Source organism: Erithacus rubecula, assembly GCF_903797595.1.
Source record: "Erithacus rubecula genome assembly, chromosome: 31".
Taxonomy (NCBI): domain Eukaryota; kingdom Metazoa; phylum Chordata; class Aves; order Passeriformes; family Muscicapidae; genus Erithacus; species Erithacus rubecula.
In genome coordinates, this window is record NC_136682.1 from 1,258,387 (window position 1) to 1,269,338 (window position 10,952).

Consider the following 10,952-nt stretch of genomic DNA (forward strand, 5'->3'; position numbering starts at 1 on the left):
GGAGATTGTCCTGTTGGGACCAGTAAGGCACTGGGAGATTGTCCTGCTGGGACCAGTAAGGCACTGGGAGCCCATCCTGCATCCCCCAGCACTGGGAGATTGTCCTGTTGGGACCAGTAAGGCACTGGGAGATTGTCCTGCTGGGACCAGTAAGGCACTGGGAGCCCATCCTGCATCCCCCAGCACTGGGAGATTGTCCTGTTGGGACCAGTAAGGCACTGGGAGATTGTCCTGCTGGGACCAGTAAGGCACTGGGCAGCCCATCCTGCAGCCCCCAGCACTGGGAGATTGTCCTGTTGGGACCAGTAAGGCACTGGAGAGGCCATCCTGCATCCCCCAGCACTGGGAGATTGTCCTGTTGGGACCAGTAAGGCACTGGGAGATTGTCCTGCTGGGACCAGTAAGGCACTGGGAGCCCATCCTGCATCCCCCAGCACTGGGAGATTGTCCTGTTGGGACCAGCAAGGCACTGGGAGCCCACCCTGCAGCCCCCAGTAGCAATGCCATGGGGTCATGGCATCCATGGAATGAATCCAGATGCAGATGTGACACAGACAGGGACAGATATGATGTCCCCTTGCTCTTGTCCAGGAGGGGACAGATGTGCTGGAAGGATCCTTTGCCAGAATCAACAGCCCCTGAAGCAAAGGTCCAAGCACACTGTGCCAAGTGCCCCCTGGGCAGGTCCAGCTCCCAGGAGGGGTGGGAAATTCTGACAGTCCCTTCCCTTGCCTTGAGAAGAGTTAATGTTTAATTCCCAGTCCCATGGCCCATTCCCAGTCCCATGGCCCGTTCCCAGCCAGTGCCACCACTGTGGTGACTGGTGCTTTTCTCCCAGGAGCGAGCAACAGGGCAAGAGGAAATGGCCTTAAGTTGTCTCAGTAGAAATTTGGATTGGAGATTAAGGAAAATTTCATCATGGAAAGGGTGGCCAAGCCCTGGAACAGGTTGCCCAGGGCAGTGGTGGAGTCACCATCCCTGGAAGTGTTCAAAAAACGTGTGGATGTGGCAGCTGGGGACAGGGTTTAGTGGTGGCCTTGGCTGTGCTGGGTTAATGGTTGGGCTCAATGATCCAACTTGAAAGATCCCATGATCCTATGATCCCACGAATCCACAAATCCATGATTCCATGGTCCCATAATTTCATAATTCCATGATCCCACAATCCCATGATCCCGTGATTCCATGACTCCATGATGCCATGATCCCATGATTCTGTGATCCCATGATCCCATTATCCCATGATCCCATAATTCCACAACTCCACAATTCCATTATCCCATGATTAAATTATTCTGTGGTCCCATGATCCCACAATTCCATGATCCCATTATCCCATTATTCAATTATTCTGTGATCCCATGATCCCATAATTCCACGATTTCATGATCCCATAATTCCACAATTCCATGATTCCATGATCCCACAATCCCATGATTCATTTATTCTGTGATCCCATGATTCCATGATTCTGTGATTCTACCATTCCATGATCCCATTATCCCATGATTCCACCATTCCATGATCCCATTATCCCAAAATTCCACAATCCCATCATCTCATAATTCCACAATTCCATTATCCCATGATCCCATGTTCCCATGATCCCATGATTCCATGATTCCGTGATCCCATTATTCCATGATCCCATTATCCCATGATTCCACCATTCCATGATCCCATTATCCCAAAATTCCACAATCCCATCATCTCATAATTCCACAATTCCATTATCCCATGATCCCATGTTCCCATGATCCCATGATTCCGTGATCCCATTATTCCATGATCCCATGATTCTGTGACTCCATGATCCCATGATTTCATGATTCCATGAACCCATGATCCCACAATTCCGTGATCCCATGATCCCATTATCCCCTGATCCCACAATTCCATAATTCCACAATTCCATGATTCCATGATCTCATTATCCCATTATCCCATTATCCCATGACCCCACACTTCCATAATTCCACAATTCCATGATCCCATGATCTCATTATCCCATTATCCCATTATCCCATGACCCCACACTTCCATAATTTCACAATTCCATGATCCCATTATCCCATGATCCCATTATCCCCTGATCCCACAATTCCCTGACCCCACGGCCCCACCATCCTGTGCTCCCATGAGCAGGGCTCAGGTGCTGCTCTGGGGGGTGCTGGCTCAGCCCAGCTGTCACCTCCAGGTCAGGTCACCGGGTGCCACGTTCGCCCCAACGGCCACGGGGTCAGAGGCCCTGGAGCCATGTGTGCAGCAGGTGCTGGGCCCAGGGGGGACCTTGGGGGGTATTTTGGTCAGGTCAGACCCTGGGCTTTGCTTTCTGGGAACTGCTTAATCAACAACACAATTATGCAATGGGTGCAAGAGCCGCCACGGCTCCCTGCTGACCCCTGCCCCAGATCCGGGGGCTGGAGCGTGCTGGGGGGCACGGGGTGAGAGGGGCTGGGGATCAGATGCTCTTCTGAGATGGAGGAATGGGGGTTCATGGGGTGCTGCCCCATGCAGAGGGATCCAGGTGGGTTTGACAGGGTTAATTCCTTTGGGGACACCATGCTCCCAGCCTGGAATGGGTGTTTTGGAGGGTGCCTCATCCATTTTCCCACACTGGAATGGAGGGTGGGTGATTTGGAGGGTATCTCATCCATTTTCCTACACTGGAATGAAGGGTGGGTGTTTTGCAGGGTGCCTCATCCATTTCCCCACACTGGAATGGAGGGTGGGTGTTTTGGAGGGTGCCTCATCCATTTTCCCACACTGGAATGGAGGGTGGGTGATTTGGAGGGTGCCTCATCCATTTTCCCACACTGGAATGGAGGGTGGGTGATTTGGAGGGTGCCTCATCCATTTTCCCACACTGGAATGGAGGGTGGGTGATTTGGAGGGTATCTCATCCATTTTCCTACACTGGAATGGAGGGTGGGTGATTTGGAGGGTATCTCATCCATTTTCCCACACTGGAATGGAGAGTGGGTGATTTGGAGGGTGCCTCATCCATTTTCCCACACTGGAATGGAGGGTGGGTGATTTGGAGGGTGTCTTATCCATTCTCCCACCCTGGAATGGAGAGTGGGTGTTTTGGAGTGTATCTCATCCATTTTCTCACACTGGAATGGAGGGTGGGTGTTTTGGAAGGTGCCTCATCCATTTTCCCACATTTTGTCTCCTGTTTCCTGTGTGCCACAGCCCCAGCCCTGGCTCTGGGCTCTGGCAGGGATGTGGGATACAGCAGAGCAGGGCAATGGGTGTGTGGGGCACAAGTGTCCAAAATTAGCAGGTATCCAGATATTTGGGAAGAGCCTGTCCATGTGTAAGTGGATGGATCATAGAATCTGGGATGGTTTGGGTTGGAGGGACCTTAAAGCTCATCCAGTTCCACCCCTTGCCATGGTGGAAGACTTCCACCATCCAACACTACTCCAAGACCTCTCCAGGGATGGAATTTCTCTGAGCAACCTGTGCCAATGCCTCACCACCCTCACAGAGGAATTGCTACCCCATATCCCATCTAACTCCATCCTCTGCCAGTGTGAAGACATCTGCCCTGCTCCTGTCACTCCAGGTGCTTTAAGAAGTTGCTCTCCACACTCATCTTTGCACATGTGCCATACTGGAAGTGCACCTGCTCCATCCAGGGCTCCCAAGCCCTGTGGGATCTGTGCTCCCAGGGCAGCCTGTGCCCACTCTTTCCTCTCTGTTGACATTCCTGGGCTATTCTGGGAGCTGCCCAGCCAGCTGAGCCCTTTGCCCCTTGCTCTGTGGTTGCATCACCTCCGGTGGGTGCTTTTTCCCAGACTCTGTTTACATGGCACCTCTGGCTTGGCCAGGGCCAGGGGCTCCATGTGGTCAAGACCTTGGAGTCGGTGCACGGCGTGGTGGGCACAGGACATGCTGGGAGCACTGGCCTGGCAGGGCTTCAAGTTCTCTGGCTTCCCTGCTCCAGCTGGGCTCTGCCAATCCCCCCACACTGTGGCATCTTGCATCATTTTTGGGAGGTTTCTGCCAGCCCCTGCCCTGCCTCAGCCTGCACATCCCACTCTGAAGACTCTGAGAAATATCTTCAGGTTGATGTGACAACAGCTGTTGGCTCCTGAGTCCTCAGGATACATAAATCTCCATTTTTTGGGTGAGAGGAGGGTACACAGTGCATGCATCCACTGACCCTTCCCAGATCTGCCCAGGACTGAGGATGGACCAGGTGGTCTGGGATGGACTCAGACCCCCAAACCCACTGAGAGTGACAAAAGCCCAGAGATGTGACAGTCCCCAGGAGCTGCAGGGGCATCCCAGGAGCCCCTCAATCCCTTCTGGATCCTCTGTCAGCACCCAACAGGACTGTCACTGCCAGGACACCTCGAGGGTGCCCAGGGGACAGTGCTCAGGCTGGGGACAGCTCTGTGGGATCCATGGATGGGCAGCTGAGCTGGGATCCCTCTGCCTGGCTGCTCTGCTGCTGGGGCTCCTCCACCAGCCAGGATTTATCCCAACCCTCACTCCCTGAAGGTTTTGGAAGATCCTGCTGTCAGTTCTGAGGGGCTGATCGGGATTTCTCTTCCACGTGTGTGGATGATACAACTGTCTCTGAAAAGGGCCCTTGGGATTTCATACCCTGAGACAATGTAACTTTTTAATGAGAAATGTTCACCCCCCCTACTGAAACTCCTGTTATCATTTAGGATTTTTATTGGTCTTTAACTTTACTAAATAATTGGCCTTATCTCACCTAGAATCTTAGAGTAATTGGATAATTCTCAATTTTTAATTTTAGAATTTCAATCCCCCTATACAATAAAAAAAAACCCTTGCTATGCTGTGCATCTGGATTTTGCTGGTAGAACCCTTTGAAGAAATAAAGCTACTTTTAAAACCTATACAGCAACTCCCTGGATCTCATTCCTGTCTAGCTGAGAGGCTGAATTCTGCCCTGGGGGACCCCCTGGAGCTATCCAGACCCCGTAGCAGCCCAAAGCTAGAACCACCCTAGCCCAAGCAGCCACACACGTGGGCAGAGCCCAGCGCTGCCAGAGCCCCTTCCCCACCCAGCCTCGCTCATTGCTCTGTTTGCACACACCCTATGAACCCCCCCTCACCCTATGAACCCCCCACTCACCCTATGAACCCCCCCCTCACCCCTCACTCGTGCTCAACCCACGCGGGCACCGCAGGGGCGACTCCTCCCGGAGCGACCCCGCTGTTGGCGGGGACCGGGAACGGTGGAGGATGGGGGGCTGCTCACCGACCCCCCCCCCCGCGGGGAGGCGGGGGTGTGGGGGGGTGTTAATCCCGGTAATCCCCGACGGGACGGGACAGGCAGGTGCGGTGACCAATGGCGGGGGGCGGGGGGGCGGCGGGACCGCCCCCGGCCGCAGGTGCCCAAAGCGGGGCCCGCCGCACCGCTCCCGGTGCCGCTCCCGTCCCATCCACGCGCTCCCGTCCCGCCGCTCCCGTCCGCTCCGTGCCGCTCCCTCGTTGCCGGTGCCGCTCCCGCCCCATCAGCGCCGCTCCCGGTGCTCATCCCGGTGCTGTCCGGTGCGGTGGGCGCGGATGGCGGCGCGCAGCTCGGGCCCGTGGCTGCTCCTTGCCGTGCTGCTGTGCGCGGCGGCCGAACCGCGCTGCCCGTCGTGCCCGGCGGGCGTGGAGCGGCGGCTGCTGGAAGAGGTGGCCAAGAAGCAGCTGCTGGAAAAGCTGCGGCTCCGCGATCGCCCGCGGCTCGCCCACGCCGTGCCCCGCGCCGCCGTGACCCGCGCCCTGCGGCGGCTGCAGGCGGGAGGCGCCCGCCGGAGCCCCGATGTCACCGGCGAGGAGGAGGAGGAGCAGGGCTACGAGATCATCAGTTTCGCGGAGACAGGTGGGTGGGTGCGCGACCCCCGCGGTCCCCGACGGGGAGCGGGACAGCCCGGTGAGCCCCGGGGCGAGGGGTCCGTGTGCTGCGCCCTGGGGACCCCGAGGGACCCGGAGCCACGCGGGCTGTGCGGAACTCGGGAGTCACCGCATCTGTCGCGCATCAGTGACATCCCGGGGCCGGGATGGGGACGTGGTGCCTCTCCTGCTCCTGCCTGGTGGGACCCTGCACTCGAGGGGCTGCAATGCTGTCCCCCATCCCTCCAAAACATGAGGCTCCCCAGGATGTCTGCAATTCCTGACTAGAGTTGGGAGCTGCAGAATTAACTTGAGGGGCTGGAAACACCTTCCAGCCTTACCCTGTGAGGAAGGGCCGGGTGAGAGCTGCCCCCACTTCTGCCGGGCAGCGTGGGACAGCTCCCCCATTTCCGAGGCTGCATTCCCAGGGAAGGGTGGATAGATTAAATTGGAAGTTTTGGCTCGCTGGATGGCCGGGGAGCATCCCTCAGCGCTCACCTCCTCATCCTTTTCTCCCCTCAGATCTCACATCTCCCTCCAGTTTGGGGCTGCAATTCCAGTTCAGCCAAGCGCAGGACCAAGACATTCGCATCCTGCAGGCTCAGCTCTGGCTCTACCTGCGGGTGCCCCGGGCCAGCCTCACCCTGAGGATCTTCCTGCCCGGTGAAGCCGGGGGCAATCGCACGCTGCTGGGGGAGAGGCGGCTGAGCACGGTGGGCAGCGGCTGGCGCTCCTTCCCCCTCCTGCCCTCCCTGCAGAGCTTCTCTGGGGGGCAGAGCCGGACCCTGCGGCTGGAACTGCAGAGCCGCGGGAATGGCAGCGATGTCATGGCACAGGTCAACGCCAGCTGGTCCCACCAGCCCTTCCTGGTGGCCAAGGTGAAGGTGAGGGAGCCCGAACACCACGTGGCCAAGCGCAGCCTCCGCTGCAGCCAGAACTCCAACCTGTGCTGCCGCAAGGATTACTACGTGGACTTCCGTGACATTGGTTGGAACGACTGGATCATCAAGCCCGAGGGCTACCAGATCAACTACTGCGTGGGCCAGTGCCCTCTGCACGTGGCAGGCAGCCCTGGCATGGCCTCTTCCTTCCACACAGCCGTCTTAAACCTCGTCAAAGCCAACAACGTGCAGGCGTCGGGGAATTCCTGCTGCGTGCCCACGCGGCGCCGCCCGCTCTCCGTCCTCTACTTCGATCGCAACAGCAACATTGTCAAGACTGATATTCCCGACATGATTGTTGATGCTTGTGGCTGTAGTTAGGGCTGGGGGAGCTGTGCTGGGACCCCCCCCCCCCACTTCTCCAGGACTGTCAGTCTGGTGGAGGGGGAGGGAGCTGGAGTCAGCACACAGTGCAATCAATGGAGCCTTTGGAAAGGCTGGGAGGGAGAGGGTCCCATCAGGGGGAACAGGGGGCTCTGGGGACATGTGGGACAGAGCCCAAGGCCACATTGGACTGCCCAAGCCTGGGCTGTGGGTGTTGATGGCTCTGGACATCCCTGCCTGCACCGTTCCCAAGCTGATGCCACATTCCTGTAGTTCCAGGTGGTTCCTGATTCCCATATTCCCCTTCTGGTTCACATTCGGTGTCCAATGAGGGGTTGGGACGTGGCTTCCTTGGGGGCAGAGGGAAATGCAGAGACAGAGCTGCTCCTCCACCTGGGAATCTGGAGGATGAGGCAATCCCACTTGTTTCCCTTCTGGATCAAACCCTCCTGCATCCAACTCAGGCTGGTTTTGGGGACAGATAGAAAGGGGCACAAATAACAGGCCTGGCAGAGGAGGATGAAGGGTACAACTTCATCAAGAGCCCCAAAACTGCAGTGATAGGACAAAGTTCTCTAATCCCTGGAGGCCATGGAGCTGTGAGGACCAAACTTCCAGGTCCTGTGTGCTTCCCCTTTCCCTGGGTTTGTGCTTTCCTCCCCCTGCTCCCACCCACCAGCCAGGTCTCCTCCAGCCTGGTGCCTCTGGCTCAAACTTTGCCTTCAAGACCATACTCAGGGTACAGATTTGGTTTGTGCCACTGGTTTTGCAGCTATTCCCACTTTCTCAGTTCCTGCAGCTGTTGGGACTCCCTGGTGCTCCTTTCTCTACCAAAGATCCCACTCTGCCTTCCTCATGCACCCACATGGCCTCTGCTTTAATTTATTATACAACATTCTGGTGCAGCTTCCCAAATAAATGGGTGGAACTGCAAAATCCAGGCTCTGGCTGCTTTTTCCTGGGACCACCTCATGGATGGGGTGATGGGGTGGGGGGGGTTCCTGCAGGATTTGGGGTGGGATGCTCCTGGGGAGGGTGGCAGTGACCCCAGTCTCAGCCCCATCACACACAGAGGATCTGGGGGGGGGTTTCCTGCAGGATTTGGGGTGGGATGCTCCTGGGGAGGGTGGCAATGCCCCCAGTCTCAGCCCCATCACACACAGGGGATCTGGGGGGTGATGAGGGGGAGTTCCTGCAGGATTTGGGGTGGGATACTCCTGGAGAGGGCAGCAATGCCCCCAGTCTCAGCCCCATCACACACAGAGGATCTGGGGGAGTTTCTTGCAGGATTTGGGTTGGGATGCTCCTGGGGAGGGTGGCAGTGACCCCAATCTCAGCCCTGTCACACACAGGGGATCTGGGGGGGTTTCCTGCAGGATTTGGGGTGGGATGCTCCTGGAGAGGGCAGCAATGCCCCCTCTCACCCCGCTGCCATCCCACACGCTGCCTGGCTCCCGTTGCACAATCCCCTGCTCAAAGCTCACTTTGGGGCTTTTATCTGGGGACAAACCTCCTCCATTTCCCAGCTTGGCCCTGCCAGTGGCCAAAGGGCAGCTTTCATCAGCCAGGGCAGCGGGCAACCCCCGGGGCACTGCGGCCATCAGCGAGCTCCCAAAATATCCCCTGTGGGCAAAAGTCAGCGGTGCCTTCAGGATGCATCAACCTCCTCCAGCCCCTGTGCTGGGGACACGTGCTAGGTCTGCAGGGGCTGTGTGGGGTGTCTGTAGGGACACCCCGCTCCCCTCCACACCAGAATGCATCCAGCCACGTGGAGCATCCCACTGAGACAGCAGAAATGTGTTTTTTGTTGGCAGCAAGGGAGGTTTTCCTGTTTTCCCGCGTGGCAGTGAGTGTGTCCCCGTGTGGAGGGGGTGCCCAGGTGCTGACTCACTGACACACTGACACGCTGCCCCCGCAGCGAGCTGCTGAGCTGGCCAGGGTGGCACCGCTAAATCCCTAATCTGGGGGATCAGCTGGCCCTGCTCTGAGCTGCTTTGACTTTCCCAAACAGGAGAAAGGGATTTTTTCCTGAGGTGGGGGATGTGGCAGGGTGGGGTGTGGTGGTTGAGCTGCTCCCAGGTGTTGGTTACACCTGGGGGCTGGTGGCAGAAGTGACCTGGGACAGTGTCACCATGAGGAGAAGGGGGTGGGCTCGGGGCAGGTCCCCGGACCCCAAGGAGCTTATCCAGGGTGACACTTATCCCAGGGTAAAGCTGCTGAGCCGCTTATGGCTGTTACAAAACGGGGATGGAGGCACCTGCAGCACCTCTCACCTGCAGCACCCCTCACCTGTGCCCACCCTGAAACACCCCCTCACCTGTGCCCACCCCTCGGTCCTGCTTCGGGGCTGCTGTGGTGTGACTCAAACCGTGGCAGAGTCTGGGGACACCCCAGGATCCCGCTGGCTGCTTCCCCCTCCTGCCATGGGAAGGAGTTGACCCTGCAGGTGTTGTCATCTCCCCCCTGTGAGCAGAGACCCCTCCTCACCCCCTCTGTGGTGAGGGGGCAGCAGGAGCCGATCTCAGATGATGACAGCGAGGAGGGAAACTGAGGCAGGGGCTGGGTTCAGCTGGGAGCTCAGGGCTGCTGAAATCCTGTCCTTGCTGTCCCCGCGCTGCCCCTCTGCCCTGGGGGTCCCGGAATCCGCCCCCGGTGCGCGATGCCACCGGGGCACAGGGGACAGGCTGAGTTCCTGGCGGGGAAATCCCGGTAAGCGGCTCCTGGTGTCGCGACACCGGCGCGACACGGGACCCACCGGCGCCACCAGGGGGCGCTGCCCCTCCGTGCGCCCCCCCCCCGGTCCAGCCCCGACCCCCGCCCGGGACCAACCGGGACCCCCGGGATGGGGCGATGTGTCCCACGAGCGTGCGTGGGCTGGGGGTGTGACCGCAGGGTGTGACCGCGCGGTGCGTGGGCTGGGGGTGTGACCCCTGTGCCCCCCGAGAGTGTGAAGAGCAAAACGGGTGGTATTTATTTCAAATAAATATTAGTAATTTTGGGGTCAGGGTTAGAGGATGGGAGTGTGACCCCGCGTGTGCGTGGGCTGTGTCCCTCCGCGTGTGCGTGGGATGTTCCACCCGTGATCTTTGCCCCTCGAGCGTGTGCGGGATCGTTGCTGTCTTCCCTGCGTGTACCCGGGCTGTGCCTCTTGCCTGGGCGTGCCCGTGGGCTGCGGGGTGTTCTCCCCACGTGTTCGTGGGCTCTGCGACCCGCGTGTGTTTGCGTGAGGGCAGCGCCCCCTGCTCGTGCTGTGGCACCCCGCGTGTGCGTGGGCTGGAGGTTTGTGGCTGGGCTGCGCTCCCCGTGTGTGTGTGCTGGATCCCGCGCGTGGGGTGTTGGCGGCGTCCCCCGCGTGTCCATGTGTGTGTGGGTGGGTGGGCTGTGCCCAGAACTTGTGCGTGTCCCCTGGTGTGTGTGCCACTTGTGCCCCCAGCTCGTGCCCGCGCTGCCCCCACGCGTGTCCGTGGGTTGTGCCCCCTTTGCGTGCGCGCGTGTGGGCAGAAGAATGTCACCCCCACCCGCGAGTACCGTGCCCACGCTTACACACACGCGTGTGCGCCGTGTGCGCGCTCACACGTGCACGCGCGATCCCTCACGCGGGTGGGCTCCGCCGCGGGCGCACAGGGGTCCCCACACGCGCGCCCCGCCTGCCACGCGTGTCCCCAGCTCTGTGCGTGTGCGGGACACCCCGCGGACACGCGCGGGACCGGTGCGCGCGCGTGGGATGGGGAGTGGGGGGGTGCGCGCGGGCGCGGGGCCGTGCGTGTCCCGGATCCATCCCGGGTTTTCGGGGCCGCCGCTCCCGGCCGGGGTCTCCGT

At 59.1% G+C, this 10,952-nt stretch overlaps 1 protein-coding gene across 1 annotated transcript; it reads left to right on the forward strand.

The window, feature by feature from the left end:
* Positions 1–5,454: 5,454 nt before the first annotated feature.
* LOC306813716 (inhibin beta C chain-like) lies at positions 5,455–8,069 on the forward strand. The gene is made up of 2 exons (XM_079329292.1): positions 5,455–5,857; positions 6,391–8,069. Exons 1-2 carry the CDS (start codon positions 5,554–5,556, stop codon positions 7,128–7,130), a joined length of 1,044 nt encoding a protein of 347 aa, XP_079185418.1. The 5' UTR covers positions 5,455–5,553; the 3' UTR covers positions 7,131–8,069.
* The last annotated feature ends 2,883 nt before the right edge of the window (positions 8,070–10,952 follow it).

Excerpts from the sequence above, each read along its gene's own strand:
- LOC306813716 (XM_079329292.1), top strand. The coding sequence starts at position 5,554 with ATGGCGGCGCGCAGCTCGGGCCCGTGGCTGCTCCTTGCCGTGCTGCTG. Across the intron at positions 5,858-6,390 it reads CATCAGTTTCGCGGAGACAG|ATCTCACATCTCCCTCCAGT; the intron begins GTGGGTGGGTGC and ends TTCTCCCCTCAG.